A 17077-nucleotide genomic window follows, 5' to 3' on the forward strand; every position below is an offset into this window, starting at 1 on the left:
ACTGAGAGCTGTCTTCCAAGGTGACTGTACCATTTCGCATTCTCACCAGCAATGGACGGGAGTCTGCTGCCGTGCTTCCTCACCAGCATTTGGTGTGTGGTCAGTGCTCTGGATTTTGGCCTTTCTGATAGGTGTGTAGTGGTAATTCATTGTTTTCATTTGCATTTGCCTGATGGCATTCAATGTGGAGTGTCTTTTCATATGGGCTTCCCTAGTGGCTCAGTGGTAAAGGATCTGTCTGCCAATTCAGGGTTCGATCCCTGGGTCAGGAAGATCCCCCGGAGAAGGAAATGGCAACCCACTCCAGTATTCTTGCCTGGGAAATGCCATGAGCAGAGGAGCCCATTGGGCTACAGTCCACAGGTTCGCGAAAGAGTTGGATGTGACTTAAGACTAAATAACAAATCTTTTCAAATGCTTATTTCCTACATATATCTCTTCCGTGCTGAAGTGTCTATTAAATCTTTGACTCTTTTAAAAAATTGTATTGTTTTCTTTGTTTTAAATATGTTTATTTGTTTTTGGTTGTGCTGAATCTTTGTCGCTGTGTGCAAACTTTCTCTAGCTGTGGTGGGGGGCTCCTCTCTAGTCATGGTGTGTGTGCTTATCGTGGAGGCTTCTCTTGTTGCAGAGCATGAATTCTAGGGCGAGTGGGCTTCAACAGTTGCTGCACTGCATGCAGGCTGAGCACGGGCTCAGTGGTTGTGGTGCAAGGCTTAGTTACCCCGAGGAATGTAGGAGCTTAATTCCCAGACCAAGGATTGAACCTGTGTTTCCCGCACTGGCAGGCAGATTCTTAACCACTGGACCACCAAGGAAATCCCTGTGTTTTTTTTTTGTTTGTTTGTTTTTTTATTGTTGAATTTTAAGAGGTCTTTGTATATTGGGGCAGTAAGTCCTTTTTCAGGTACATGTTTTATAAATATTTTCTCTAGTTTGTGGCTTATCTTCTCATCCTCTTGACATTGTGTTGTACAGAGCAGAAGTTTCTAATTTTCATGAAGCCCAGCTTATCAATTATTTCTTTCAATTTTTCCTCTTTGGTCTTGTATCTGAAACATCATTACCATACCCAAGGCCCTATGTTATCTATGAGGAGTTTTACCACTTTTTGGTTTACATTTAGGCCTGTGATCAATTTGGAGTTAATTTTTGTGTAGTATGTAAAGTCTGTGTCCAGACTGATTTTTTAATTTTTTCTGCATGTGTATGCCCAGTTGTTCCAGAACAATTTGATGAAAAGACTCTTTGCTCCACTGTATTGCCTTTGCTTCTTTATCAAGAATCATTTGACAGTTTTTATGTGGGTTTATTTTGGGCTCTCTACTCTGTTCCATTGATCAATTTGTTTATTCTTTGGTCTTGATTACTGTAGCTTTGTAGTAAGTCTTGAAGTCAAATATTGTCACCCCTTCAACTTTGTTCTTCATCTTCAAAATTTTAATGGCTATTCTGGCTCTTTAGCATCTTCATATAAACTTCAGAATCAGTTTGTGGATTTTCACACAAAAAGTTGCTGGGAATTTGAACCAGATTGCATCAAATCCATATATCACCTTGAAAGAACTAATATTTTGACAATACCAAGTGTTTCTATTCATGAGCTTGGATATCTATTTAATTATTTGAGTTTGTTCTTCTGGGTTTTGCAGTTTTCCTCATATAGATTGTGTACATATTTTGTTAGATTTATTCTTATTTCTCTTTTTTGGTGTTGGCTTAATAGAACCCAAGGTAAATGATACTGGGTTAATTTCAATTTACACTTGTTTATTGATGGTATATAGGTAAGCTATGGACTTTTCTATGTTAACCTTGTATCCTGCAATCTTTTTTTTTTTAATTTAAATTTATTTATTTTAATTGGAGGCTAATTACTTTACAATATTGTATTGGTTTTGCCATACATCAACATGAATCTGCCATGGGTGTACACGTGCTCCCCATCCTGAACCCCACTCCCACCTCCCTCCCCATACCATCCCTCTGGGTCATCCCAGTGCACCAGCCCCAAGCATCCTATATCCTGCATTGAACCTGGACTGGCGATTCGTTTCTTATATGATATTATACATGTTTCAATGACATTCTCCCAAATCATCCCCCCCTCTACAGAGTCCAAAAGACTGTTCTATACATCTGTGTCTTTTTTGCTGTCTCGCTTACAGGGTTATCGTTACCATCTTTCTAAATTCCATATATATGCGTTAGTATACTATACTGGCGTTTTTCTTTCTGACTTACTTCACTCTTTATAATAGGCTCCAGTTTCATCCACCTCATTAGAACTGATTCAAATGTATTCTTTTTAATGGCTGAGTAATACTCCATTGCATATATGTACCACAGCTTTCTTATCCATTCATCTGCTGATGGACATCTAGGTTGCTTCCATGTCCTGGCTATTATAAACAGTGCTGCAATGAACTTTGGGGTACACGTGTCTCTTTCAATTCTGGTTTCTTCAGTGTGCATGCCCAGCAGTGGGATTGCTGGGTCATAAAGCAGTTCTATTTCCAGTTTTTTAAGGAATCTCTACACTATTCTCCATAGTGGCTGTACTAGTTTGCATTCCCACCAACAGTGTAAGAGGGTTCCCTTTTCTCCACACCCTCTCCAGCATTTATTGCTTGTAGACTTTTGGATCGCAGCCATTCTGACTGGTGTGAAATGGTACCTCATTGTGGCTTTGATTTGCATTTCTCTGATAATGAGTGATGTTGAGCATCTTTTAATGTGCTTGTTAGCCATCTGTATGTCTTCTTTGGAGAAATGTCTATTTAGTTCTTTGGCCCATTTTTTGATTGGGTCGTTTATTTTTCTGGAATTGAGCTGCAGGAGTTGCTTGTATATTTTTGAGATTAGTTGTTTGTCAGTTGCTTCATTTGCTATTATTTTCTCTCATTCTGAAGGCTGTCTTTTCACCTTGCTTAGAGTTTCCTTTGTTGTGCAGAAGCTTTTAATATTAATTAGGTCCCATTTATTTTTGCTTTTATTTCTAATATTCCTGGAGGTGGGTCATAGAGGATCCTGCTGTGATTTATGTCAGAGAGTGTTTTGCCTCTGTTCTCCTCTATCAGTTTTATAGTTTCTGGTCTTACATTTAGGTCTTTAATCCATTTTGAGTTTATTTTTGTGTATGGTGTTAGAAAGTGTTCTAGTTTCATTGTTTTACAAGTGGTTGACCAGTTTTCCCAGCACCACTTGTTAAAGAGATTGTCTTTTCTCCATTGTATATTCTTGCCTCCTTTGTCAAAGATAAGGTGTCCATAGGTGCATGGATTTATCTCTGGGCTTTCTAATTTGTTTCATTGATCTATATTTCTGTCTTTGTGCCAGTACCATACTGTCTTGATGACTGTGGCTTTGTAGTAGAGCCTGAAGTCAGGCAGGTTGATTCCTCCAGTTCCATTCTTCTTTCTCAAGATTGCTTTGGCTATTTAATGTTTTTTGTATTTCCATACAAATTGTGAAATTATTTGTTCTAGCTCTGAAAAATACCATTGGTAGCTTGATAGGGATTGCACTGAATCTATAGATTGCTTTGGGTAGTATACTCATTTTCACTATATTGATTCTTCCGATCCATGAGCATGGTATATTTCTCCATCTATTAGTGTCCTCTTTGATTTCTTTCACCAGTGTTTTATAGTTTTCTATATATAGGTCTTTAGTTTCTTTAGGTAGATATACTCCTAAGTATTTTATTCTTTTCATTGCAATGGTGAATGGAATTGTTTCCTTAATTTCTCTTTCTATTTTCTCATTATTAGTGTATAGGAATGCAAGGGATTTCTGTGTGTTGATTTTATACCATGCAACTTTACTATATTTATTTATTAGCTCTAGTAATTTTCTGGTGGAGTCTTTAGGGTTTTCTATGTAGAGGATCATGTCATCTGCAAACAGTGAGAGTTTTACTTCTTCTTTTCCAATTTGGATTCCTTTTTTTTCTTTTTCTGCTCTGATTTCTGTGGCCCAAACTTCCAAAACTATGTTGAATAGTAGTGCTGAAAGTGGGCACCCTTGTCTTGTTCCTGACTTTAGGAGAAATGCTTTCAATTTTTCACCATTGAGGATAATGTTTGCTGTGGGTTTGTCATATATAGCTTTTATTATGTTGAGGTATGTTCCTGCAATCTTTTAATAATTGCCTTTCAAAAAGACGTTTTTGTTTATTCTCTTAGATTTTCTACTTATATGATCATGCCATTTGTGAAAAAGATAGTTTGATTTCTTCCTTCCCAATATGTACACTTTCTTGTTGTCTTATTGCTTTAGCTTGGACTTACTGTACAGTGTTGAAAAGGAGTGGTGAGAAGGGACATCCTTGTCTTGTACATGATTCCTGTGAGAAAGTTTTGAGTTTCTTCCCAGTAAGTATGGTATCAGATGTATGTTTTTTGTAGACATTCTTTATCAAGTTGAAGAAGTTTCTCTCTATTCCTAATTTACTGAGTTTTCTAAATCATGAATTGGTATTGGATTTGGTCTAGTGATTTTTCTGCTTATGTTGCTATGAACATGTGATTATTTTCTTTAGACTATTGATGTGATAGATTGCATTAACTGATTTTCAAATAGTGAACCTTGCATACCTGAGATAGACGCCAGTGGTCATGGTGTAGACTTTATTTTATATATTGTTGGAGAAGACAATGGCACCCCACTCCAGTACTCTTGCCTGGAAAATCCCATGGACGGAGGAGCCTGGTAGGCTGCAGTCCATGAGGTCGCTAAGAGTCGGACACGACTGAGCGACTTCACTTTCACTTTTCACTTTCATGCATTGGAGAAGGAAATGGCAACCCACTCCAGTGTTCTTGCCTGGAGAATCCCAGGGACGGGGGAGCCTGGTGGGCTTCCGTTTATGGGGTCGCACAGAGTCAGACACAACTGAAGCGACTTAGCAGCAGCATATTTGATTTGCTAATATTTTGTTGAGGGTTTTTGCACTGATACTCATGAGAAATATTGGTCTATAGATTTCCTTTCTTATAATGACTTTGGTTTTGCTGTTAGGGTGATGCTTTTCTCATAGAATGAGTTAGAAAATATTCCTTATGCTTCTGTCTTCTGAAAGAGATTGTAGAGAATTGGTATGAGTTCATCCTTAAATATTTGGTAGAATTTAGCAGGGAACCCATCTAGGCCTTGTGCTTTCTAATTTGGAAGATTACCATTTATTGGCTAAATTCCTCTAATAGCTGTAGGTCTATTCAGATTGTCTACTCTTGTGTGAGTTTTGGCAGATTGTGTATTTCAAGGAATTGGTGCATTTCATCTAGTTTATCAAATTTGCGGACATTGAATTATTCACAATATTTCTTTATTATTCTTTTAGTGTACATGTGATCAGTATTGATGGCCTCTATTTCATTTCTTATGTTAGTAAGTTTTGTCTTCTTTTTTTTTCTTAATTACCCTGGCTAGAGGTTAATCAATTTTATTAATCTTTTCAAAGAAGTAACTTTTGATCTCATTGATTTTCTCTACTGATTTCCTATTTTCAATTTTATCAATTTAATTTTTAGCATTTCTCTTTTTTCTGTTTACTTTGTATTTAATTTGCTCTTCTTTTTTCTAGTTTCCTAATGTAAAAACTGAGATGATAAACTTTACATTTTTCTCTTTGCATTTAATGCTAAAAGTCCTTCTAAGCACTCCTTTTGCTGAATCTCACAAATTTTGATAAATTGTACTTTCATTTTTCTTTAGTTCAAAATATTTAAAAATTTCTCTTGAGATTTTTTTTTGTCTTGTGTGTTTAGAAGTGTGTTGTATAGCCTCTAGGTATTTTGGAATTTTTCAGTGTCTTTCCGTTAATGATTTCTAGTTTAATTTAATTACAGTACAAGAGCAGACATTGTGTAATTTCTATTATTTTATATTTATTAAAGGGTGTTTTGTGGCCCAGAATATGGTTTATCTTGGTAAATATCCCCAGTAAGTTTAAAAAGACTATATTTTGCTTTTGTTGGATAAAGCAGTCTATAGATGTCCATTACGTCCCATTGATTGATGGTGGTGTTGAACTCAACTATACTCTTACTGATTTTCTCCTGGCTGGATCTATTCATTTCTGAAAAAAGGGTGTTGAAGTCTCCAGCTGTAATTGTGGATTAATCTATTTCTCCTTGCCATTCTAGCAGGTTTTGCCTCATGTAGTCTGATGCTCTGTTGTTTAATGCATACTTATTAAGGATTATTATGTCTTTTGGAGAATTGACTCCTTCATTGTTATGTAATGCCCTTCTTTATCCCTGATAACTTTCCTTGCTTGGAAGTCTGCTCTGCCTGAAATGAATTAGTGTCTGCAATTAATTCGTTTGACTAGCTTTAGCATGGGTGTATTTTTCTCCATTCGTTCACTTTTAATCTATACACATCTTTATATTTGAAGTGGCTTTGTTATAGGCAACATATTGTTGGATCTTCTTTTTGATCTACTCTGAAAATCTGTCTTGTAATTGGTGCATTTAAACCACTGATTTCAAAATTATTATTGATGTGTATGATTAACATCTACCACATTTGTTACTTTTTCCTATTTCCTACTCATGTTCTTTATTCCTATTTTGGTCTTCTATTTTTGTTTTTTTGTTGTTGCTGTTTTTGCCTTTTGTGGTTTTAATTGAGAATTTTATAGGATTTAATTTTCTTTCCTTTTTAAAACATATCAGTTATACATTTTAAAAATGTTTTTTAGTGGTTGCCCTGGATTTTGCAATATGTTTACAACTGATCCAAGTTAGTCACTTAACCATTTACTAAATAACAATATACCATTTCATATGCAGTATGAGTATCTTATAATAACAAAATCATCCCAGTTTCTCCCCTCTGTTTCTTATATTATCACTGTCATTTATTTCACTTTTGTGTTAGCATGAATAAGCACATATGTGTATGCATATACTGGAGGAGGGCATGCAACCCATTTCAGTATTCTTGCCTGGAGAATCCCATGGACAGAGGAGCCTGGCGGGCTACAGTCCATAGGGTCACAAAGAGTCAGACATGACTGAATTGACTTAGTATACATACACATAAGTATATATGTATTATATATACATACATACCTGAGTGCCAAAGAATTGATGCTTTCAAATTGTGGTGCTGGAGAAGACCCTTGAGAGTCCGTTGGACTGCAGAGAGATCAAACCAGTCAATCCTAAAGGAAATTAACCCTGAATTTTCATTGGAAGGACTGATGCTGAAGCTGAAACTCCAATACTTTGGCCATCTGATGTGAAGAGCCGATTCATTGGAAAAGACCCTGATGCTGGAAAAGATTGAAGGCAGGAGGAGAAGGGGATGACAGAGGATGAGATGGATGGATGGCATCACTGACTCAGCGGACATGAGTTTGAGCAAGCTCTGGGAGTTGGTGAAGGACAGGGAAGGCTGGCATGCTGCAGTCCATGGGGTCGCAAAGTGTTAGATACACCTAGGCGACTGAACAACAAGCTGTAAGATCAGTTAAGAATAAGAAAAATAAAAGTTTTTATTTTATCTTCACTTATTCCTTTTTGATGTTTTTCCTTTCTTTATCTTTGTATAGATCTAAATTTCTGACCTATATTATTTTCCTCCTTTCTAAAAGCTCTTTTTAATATTTTTTTTGCTAGGAAGGTCTACTAATAACACATTCCCTCTGGTTTTGTTTGACTGATGAAATCTTTATTTCTTTTTCACTTTTGAAGGATGATTTTGCAAAATGTCAACGGGCCTTTTTCTCTCAGTACTCATTTTTCACTCAATACTTCAATATTTTACTCTACTCTTTCTTGCTTGCGTGCTTTTTGAGAACAGTCAGTTGTAATTCTTATCTTTGGTCCTCTATAGGTGGGTATGTTTCCTCTTTGTCTTCTTTCATGATTAATATTTTTTTAATCTTTGGTTTTTCTGTACTTTGAAAATGATATGTCTAGGGGTCAATTTGGGGGCATTTATTCTGCTTGGTGTTCTCTGAGCCTCCTGGATTTGTGGTTTGGTGTCTGACATGAACTTGGGAAACCTCTCAGTTGTTGTTTCAGATATCTGTTCTGTTCCTTTCTCACTTCTCTTTCTGATATTCCCATTATGAGTATATTATACTTTTTTAGTTATCCCACAGTCCTTGGATTTTCTGTTTTTTCAGTCTTTCCCCACCCCATCTCCCGTGCCATGTGGCATGTGGGAATCTTAGTTCCCTGCCCAGGGATTGAAACTGCATGTTGGGGTCCAGCCCTGGTTGGATCCAGGGATTCCCTCGGGAGGACAGCGTTGGCGATTAAAAGGATAGATAAAAGGAGAAAGATCAGAGGCTCAATATAACTGGTTTACACGGAAAGCCAATAAAACCTGTGACACCAGGTTTGCACTGACCTCTCAAATAGTGGAAGGTGCCCCACCTTAGGCACCTTTTCGAGTGGGTCTTAGAAGCCCTGGCAAATAAGTGGTCTCAGAGGGCCCCCGCGCTCCAATTATTTGTCCTGAAGGAAGAACAGAGAAAAAAAGGAGAGAAAAGGAAGCAAGAACGACACGGGGAGACCAAGCCTGTTGAGCAAGGTCCACACTTTATTTTCCAAAGTAGTTTTTATGCCTTAAGTTGTGCATAGAGGATAATTTGGGGGGGGGGGTAGAGTCATGCAAGGTCAGCAGCAGTCCTTGATCCTTATCGAAGCCAGGCTTTCTTTATGCAAACTTATCATATGCAAAAACTTTAGGTGATTTACATCATCTTCTGGCCAGGAGGCCTGTTGACATTTTATGACCCTTTCTTCTGAATAATAGTTAGTCAATCAGAAAACTTATTTTCTTTGCTGCTGCTGAGTCACTTCAGTCATGTCCGACTCTGTGCGACCCTATAGACGGCAGCCCACCAGGCTCCCCTGTCCCTGGGATTGTCCAGGCTAGAACACTGGAGTGGGTTGCCATTTCCTTCTCCAATGCATGAAAGTGAAAAGTGAAAGTGAAGTTGCTCAGTCGCGTCCAACCCCCAGTGACCCCATGGACTGCAGCCTACCAGGCTCCTCCATCCATGGGATTTTCCAGGCAAGAGTACTGGAGTGGGGTGCCAGTCAGGCGCCACCCTCTGAAAGCATTAGATAAAGTTGCATTCCTATAGGGCAAAAGTGTGGTGGGTTATAACAAGAAACGAATTAACTCAAGGGTCCTAGGTTACAAACATTAAAGCTACTACTTACATTTTTATATACCAACTATATTAATCAATACACTCCCAGGGACACAGTAGGTAAGGGATATGGAAACTTGACAGCAAGCAGTAGCTCAACAAAGAAATCCTCTACTAGTTCTATTCTAACAATTTTAACTCTCTGAGAAGCTCTGCATTGTTAGAATATATTAAGCTTCCCGTGCCTCTCATGGTTGGGAGGCTGTGAACAATCACATGCGTACCTGCAGGAGTCCGAACAAACCTGTCAGGCAAGCTAGAAAGTCATCAGAGGGGTTTGAATTGAAACACTCCTATTATGCCCAGGAGACTTATTAACTAGAGCTCTAAGTTGATTTTCTTCAGAGAAAGGTAGTTGGGGATAGCCCCCCGTTAATCTCAGAGGAGTTGGTAAAACTCATAAAATAGTAAAACAGACAGATTCTGGTTTTTGGGTAGATGCTCAGGCAGATCCAGGGGGGCCCTCGAGCCCTGACTCGCCTTGCCCGTCAGGGCTCTCCTGCATGACCTTGTCATGGGTGGGACCTCCCATGCTGGCTCCCAACACCTGCAACCCTGCAGTGGAAGCACAGTTTAACTACTGGACTGCCAGAAGTCCCTGTCTTTTGCCTTTATTCTGTTTTTTAGTTTTGCATATCTCTGATGAAATACACTCAGTCTCAAAGATTCCTTCCTCAGCTGTGTCCAGTGTACTAATGAGCCCATCAAAGGCGCTCTTCATTTCTGTTACCATGTTTTTGTAAAAATCTCTAGTGTTTCCTTTCTTTCCCTTCTATAATTTGTATCTCCAAGCTTACACTTTCCATCTGTCTTATATGTGTTTATTTTGTGCCTTAGAGCCCTTAGCATAATAATCATATTTATTTTAAATTCACAGACTGATAATTCCAACCTTCCTGCCATGTCTGGTTCTGATCTTGCTCTGTCTCTTCAAAGTGTTTTTTTTTTTAGAACCTTTTGGTGTTCCTTATAATTTTTCTTATAGCTGGATATGAGTTACCAGGTAAAAGTAACTGCTGTAAATAGGCCTTAGTGGTGGTGATGGGTGGAGTGAGGAGCATTCTGTATTTGTGTATGTCTCAGTCTTTCAGAGAGCCTATGTCCTGGACTGTGAACTTCAAGGGTGTTTTTCAGGTTTTTTCCCTACTCCTTTAGGTGGGAGAGAGTGGCTAGTGTGGGCTGGTGTGGGTGTTTTCTTCTCCCCCGTGGAGAGCTAGAGCTGACTGGAGTCAGGTGTTTCCTCTCCCTGAGGTGAGTCAGGCTCCAGCAGCCCCTCAGCAGACTCAGTTCAGTTCAGTTCAGTCGCTCAGTCGTGTCTGACTCTTTGCAACCCCATGAACCGTAGCACGCCGGGCCTCCCTGTCCATCGCCAACTCCTGGAGCCTACTCAAACTCATGTCTATCATGTCAGCAATGCCATCCAACCATCTCATCCTCTGTCATCCCCTTCTCCTTCCGCCTTCAATCTTTCCCAACATCAGGGTCTTTTCAGATGAGTCAGTTCTTCGCATCAAATGGCCAAAGTATTGGAGTTTCAGCTTCAGCATCAGTCCTTCCAATGAATATTCAGGACTGATTTCCTTTAGGATGGACTGGTTGAATCTCCTTGCAGTCCAAGGGACTCTCAAGAGTCTTCTCCAACACCACAGTTTGAAAGCATCAATTCTTTGGTGCTCAGCTTTCTTTATAGTCCAACTCTCACATCCATACATGACTACTGGAAAAACCATAGCTTTGACTAGACGGACCTTTGTTGGCAAAGTAATGTCTCTGCTGTTTAACAGACTAGACTCTGGTTAAATGATTTCTCACAAACAGGCCTTTTTAGGAAGAACAGAATGCTTGGTATATTTCAAAATGGTTGGATTTTTCTCTGATATTTACTGTGGAAATCTGGTTGAGCTCCTTTCTGGAGGTAAATCTCACAATGGTGGATCCTCCTCGAATTTTTGAATCTTGGAGTTGTCCACATTGAGCCTCCAGCAATTTGTCAACCACGGCTCTGATTATTCTATCCCAGCCTTGGTTCCCATGTGTGTGTGTTAATCACTCAGTCACGTCCGATGTTTTGCGACCTCATGAACTGTAGCCCACCAGGCTCCTCTGTCTATGGAATTCTCTAGGCAAGAATCCTGGAGTGGGTAGCCATTCCCTTCTCCAGGGGATCTTCCTGACCCAGGGATTGAACCTGTGTCTCCTGCATTGCAGGCAGATTCTTTACTGAGTTCCCACAGCGGTTTCCAATCACAAGTCTGTCCTGGGAAACTGTGATTCCCGGTATTTGCTGACCATCTCTCCAGTGTTGGAGGAAATGCTTTGCTCTGTGAACTTACCTCACTGCACATCCAAAAAGAGCTGTTTATTTTCATTCTGTTCAGTTTATAACATTTTTCTTTTTTTTTTTTAGGATGAAGCAGTGACTTCTAACTTCTAACAGAATGCCTTGCATTCTGACCCAGAAATGGTGAATCAATTATCTTTTAAAGAAATAGTAAAAGAGATAACAAGCACCTCTTAGGTTTATTCATATTTTTACTATTTTATCACTGTTCCTTCCTTTGTGTAGATCTAAGTTTCTGACTTGTATCATCTTCTTTCAGCTTAAAGAACTTCCTTTATTATTTCTTATAATTTAGACTTGCTGGTGGTGAATTTTCTCAGATTTTTAATTTGAAAATGTCTCTTTCACCTTGATTTTTGAAGGATATTTTCACTGATGTAGAATTCTATCTGGCTATCTTTTCATTACATTCTTTTGAAGAAATTTTCCATTGTCTTCTGGCTTGCATTAGTTCTGATACATTATTAGCAATAACAATTTTATCTTTGTTCCCCTGTATGCCTCCTTCCTTCCCTCTCTCTTTCTTTCTTCCCTTTTCTGCATCCTTTTAAGATTTCCCCTTTATTACTGGACTTTTAACTATTTGATGTGACATATGTCTTATGTGATTTGACTGTGTATGCATATTCTTGAGTTTCTTAGATTTGTAAGTTAATGCTGCTGCTGCTGCTGCTGCTAAGTCACGTCAGTTGTGTCTGACTCTGTGCGACTCCATAGATGGCAGCCCACCAAGCTCCCCCATCCCTGGGATTCTCCAGCCAAGAACACTGGAGTGGGTTGCCATTTCCTTCTACAATGCATGAAAATGAAAAGTGAAAGTGAAGTCACTCAGTTGTGTCCAACTCTTAGCAACCCCATGGACTGCAGCCCACCAGGCTCCTCCATCCATGGGATTTTCCAGGCAAGAGTACTGGAGTGGGGTGCCATTGCCTTCTCCGTGTAAGTTAATGGTTTACATATAATTCAGGAAAACTTTGCCCAGGTTTTCTGAATATTTTTTTTCCCCATCTCTTCTGTTTCTGGGTCTTTGAATACACATATATCAGACTGTTATATTTTCTCACGTCACAGAGAGTCCTTCATCTGTTTGTAGCCTTTCTTCTCCCTGTATGTCACTTAGTTTTTTTGCTATGTTCTTTCAAGTTGACTGATCAGTTCTTCAGTATTGAATTTGCTAATTCTTTCAGTAAATGTTTTTGTTGCATATATTTTTATCTCTGAAAGGTGCAATTAATTCATTTTAAGACCTACTATATCTTTCCTCATTGTGTTCATGTTTCCCTTTAACTCCTTTAGTACGTTAAGTCCCCTACATAGAAACCTTCAATTTACAAACTTTCAAAGATCTGAACGTGCATTCACAGGTCTAATCGTGTAAGTTAGTTCACGTGTCTGGCATACATTGTCATGTACACGCATCCTCTACAAATGGTTGTGTACTTCACTGTACAGTACAGTATACTGTATGTCTTTATTTCAAGCCCAGAATGTCTGGAAGCAAGCAAAAACGAAGCAGTGCTACAGCTGGTACAGCTAAGAAGCCCCAGAAATTGGCGGTCCAGAGAAAGGACAAAGAGACAAGAGGAAGAGGTAATGGAAGAACCAAAGAGATTCACATTGCAGGAAATGGAAAAGGGATTTTCTTTATTTGAGGAGGCATGGTTAGCTTTTGCAGCACAGGACCCAACATACAACAGTACGCAAAGGTTGCAGCAGCCATTCAGAATGCAATACAGTGCTCCCGTGTTATTTATGATGAGAAAAAAAGAGCTACTACCTGGACATCGCTGGATCGTTTTTTTTTTCAAGAGGGTAGATCGAATTGAATTCAGCAAAGAACCAAACCCTGTGCCAACGACGTCAGGTGTGAGTGAAATTGCAGCTTGCCCTCCATCTCCTGTTGCTGACGATCCTTCAGCTCCTTTGTCTCCCATTTCTTCTCCCTCCTCAGTCAGTAACTCTTCTTGTCTTTTCACCAGATGCCAGCCCCTGCATTCCAGTTGTTGTTCTGTACTTTTCAAGGTTAAAATGTTTTCTTTATTTTTAATGCTTGCTTTTTATGTATTATTTGTGTGAAAAGTATGATAAACCTATTACAGTACAGCACTATATAGCCAATTGTGTTAGCTGGATACCTAGGCTAACTTTGTTGGACTTATGAATGCACTCTTTGGAACAGAACTGGTTCATATGTAGGAGACTCGCTGTGTTTATAACTACTATTTTGTGAAGTGATTATCTGCTAATCCCATTATCTCTGTCATTTCTGGATCTGTCCACTTGGTTGATTTTTTTCCTGATTATTGCTTACTCTTTCCTCATTGTTAATAGGTTGACCAATTTTTGATTGGATGCTGAACCTTGCACATGCAACATTATTGTGTCTAGATTTTGTTTTTTTCCAAATAATGTAGCATTGTGTATATGCTCAGTTGTGTCCAGCTCTTTGGGACCCCATGGACTGTAGCCTGGCAGATTCTCTGTCCATGAAATTTTCCAGGCAAGAATACTCATGTGGGTTGCCATTTCCTACTCTAGGGGATCTTCCTGACCCAGGGATCAAACCTGTGTCTCTTGCATCTCTTGCATTGGCAGGCAGATTCTTTACCAACTGTGCCACCTGGGAAGCCTAAAATTTCCAAAGAATGGTGAAGTTTATTTTAGCAGGCAGCTAACAGGTCTGACGTCTTGAGATCGCACAGAGTCAGACACGACTGAAGCGACTTAGCAGCAGCAGCAGGGGGTTTCCCAGGTGGCGCTAGTGGTAAGCCAAAGCAGGAGACATAAGAGACACGAGTTTGATCCCCAGGTCAGGAAGATCCCCTGGAGGAGGAGGGCATGGCAGCCCTCTCCAGTATTCTTGCCTGGATAGTCCCCTGGCAGGCTACAGTCCATAGGGTCACACAGAGTTGGACATGACTGAAATGACTTAGCGTGCAAGAAGTTGCTTGAGGATCAGTTTGACTTTCTTTTTGAGGTTTGCTTTTCAGTTTTATGAAGGTATCATTTAAAGAAGCCTTTTTCTAGAGCTAAGTGAGCCTCACTACTTCGCCATGACCATTCTGAGACCTCCTGAATGTCCTGGGTGTTTCTTGAAGTCTGTCCACTCTGACTAAACTGAATGACAATTTATCCCAGTCCTTAATGTGCTCTGGGAATTGTTCAGCTTCCTCAGTTCTTTGTTACCTGGTGTCATGATGCTTCACACTACACATGTGTATCTTCCTATTCAATCAGTGTCTAAAGAGAATCCCTACCCAGGTTCTGGAACCACCCTTCTCTGCGTAGCCATCTCCTCTCTGGTGCCCTGGCCTACAAGGACCTTCTACCTCGCTTCCCTAAATTCCAAATTCTGTTTCCTTACCTCTGTGACACTTTCCTGCTGCACTTGGGCCATCCTCCCAGGGATATAGTCCAGAGAGTTCTTCTAGACAGAATGTCAGAACAACCGGGCTTATTTTGTGTCTTTCCCAGCTCTTGGAGAGTACCATTTTTGCTGTTTGTTTTCCTCCGTCTGAAAACAGTTGTTTATGTTTTATCCACTTTCCTAGTTATTTATGACAGGAAAGCAAGCTCAGTAGCAGTCATTCCGTTGGAGCCAGAAGCAGAACTGTACCGTATGCATTTCACAAGGTAAAGAGCGTTAAATTGATTTTACTGCGAGTATTTGAGAGGGAGATAAGGTTAGATGATACATTCCAAATGTAATCGAAACTTGACAAGATGTTGAAAAAACATTTTGCTTCCAACAAAACATAGACTGGGGCCCCAGGGCAGTAGGAACTTGGCATGCTCAGGGTAGCTGATGAGGGGGCAAGGGAGGGAGGAGTTAGTTCAAACAAATTGTTAATATCCAAAATACATATCAATAAACAGACAAAATAATCTAACAGAATAGGAGTCAGTGAACCTTTTCTGTGAAGAACCAGATAGTGAATATTTTCAGCTTTGCAGGACACATGCAACCTCTGTCACTTCTTTTTCTTTTATGACCTTTTTAAAATGTAGAAATCATTCTTGGCTCACAGGCAGTATAAAAAAGCCCATGGGCTGGATTTGGTCTTCAGGCTGTGGTTTGACAATCCTTGCAATAAAAAATAATACAATAAACAATTCACAGGAAAAAAAGAAAAGAAAATTACTCTTGCATGTATGCTTAGTCCTTCTAATAATCAGATAAATGTGATTTAAAACAAATGAGAATGTTTCACGCTAATCAGATGGGTAAAATTTTTTAAAAATGACAATAGCAAGAGTTAGGGAAGATAAGGAGAAATAGGAATTCTCACACACTGTTGGTAGGAGTGTAAATTAATTCAGCCACTTTGGAAAGCAATTTGTCAATATCCAAAGCAAAATTGGAATTGGAAATGCATGTTCGCAGAGACTCAGCAATTGCACCGCTAGACCTATTACCTAGAGAGACTCGTGCATAATTGCAGCATTGTTTGTAATAGGAAAATAAATTGGAGACAACCTAAGGAGACACACACACACTCACTCCCTCTCTCATAGCAACATGAGTACATCCCAAAACATAATGTTGAGTGAAAAAGCAAGCTTCCTGTGTAATGTCGTTTATGAAAATGTTTAAAAACACACTGCAAACAACACAATGAATTATTCATGAATATCTCTCTCTGTAGGTGTAAACATGGAGATGGTGGACTGAAAAAAGCACACACCAAATTCAGAAAGGCGAAATTCAGGTTACCTACAGGGAGAGGATGCCCGCGCAGGGGGAAGGGGCCAGCTCTCACTGATATTCCACTTCTCGTATAAATATGTCGAGCGATTATGATAAAATAGTAACACTTGTCAGCTCTAGATGGTGGCCGTCCCAGTTTTGTCACGTCATTCTCTTCCCTCTTGCTGTTGTTTAGTCACTCAGTCGTGTCCAATTCTGTGTGACCCCATGGACTGTAGCCTGCCAGGCTCCTCTGTTCATGGGATTCTCCAGGCAAGAATACTGGAGTGGGGTTGCCATTACCTTCTCTAGAGGATCTTCCCCACCCAGGGATTGAACCCGTGTCTCCTGCATTTGCAGGTGAGTCCTTTACCCACTGAGCAACCAGGGAAGTCCACCCCTCCTGTATAGCTTCTTAATCTTCTATGAAAGAAAGGAACAGACAAACCTGTGTTAGCCATATAAAATGTGCCATGAGGGTCAAAAGACCGGTGAGACTAGGGTTAGGGTTAGTGAATTGCCTTGCTGCCTTCATGACCCTGGCTCTCTGCTCAGTTGGGATGTGCTGTTTCCCCTCTCTGTGCCTTAGTTTCCCCAGCTGGAAAGAGGGGTATACAGCTTTTCAAAACGTAGGTTGCTACTGAGTCCTGACCAGCATTTGTAAAGTGGAATAGACCAAAATAATCACAAAACGTTAAGTCCATCACATACAGGGCTGTTGGAAGGGGAAAATGCAGAGTCACTGTTTTGTAGGTTCAGAGATTCTATTTGGGATGATGAAAACTTTCTGGGGATGGATGGTGGTGGGGGCACAACACTGTAGGTGTCCTTAGTGCCAGTGGTCCCCGACCTCTTTGGCACCAGGGAC

The 17077-nt window shown here is 39.8% G+C and overlaps 1 protein-coding gene across 2 annotated transcripts in view; it reads left to right on the forward strand.

Moving 5' to 3' along the window:
• LOC123330880 overlaps positions 1 to 12278 on the forward strand; it is a 187983-nt gene extending 175705 nt beyond the window's left edge. The window contains exon 7 of one of the 2 annotated variants that reach the window (XM_044933369.2): positions 11589 to 12278. In XM_044933369.2, the coding sequence (XP_044789304.2) occupies positions 11589 to 11615 (27 nt within the window). In that variant the 3' untranslated portion in view covers positions 11616 to 12278. The remainder of the gene's footprint in view (positions 1 to 11588) is intronic. The other variant, XR_006547130.2, reaches the window with a different exon arrangement.
• The last annotated feature ends 4799 nt before the right edge of the window (positions 12279 to 17077 follow it).

Source organism: Bubalus bubalis, chromosome 20 (assembly GCF_019923935.1).
Source record: "Bubalus bubalis isolate 160015118507 breed Murrah chromosome 20, NDDB_SH_1, whole genome shotgun sequence".
Classification (NCBI taxonomy): Eukaryota; Metazoa; Chordata; class Mammalia; order Artiodactyla; family Bovidae; genus Bubalus; species Bubalus bubalis.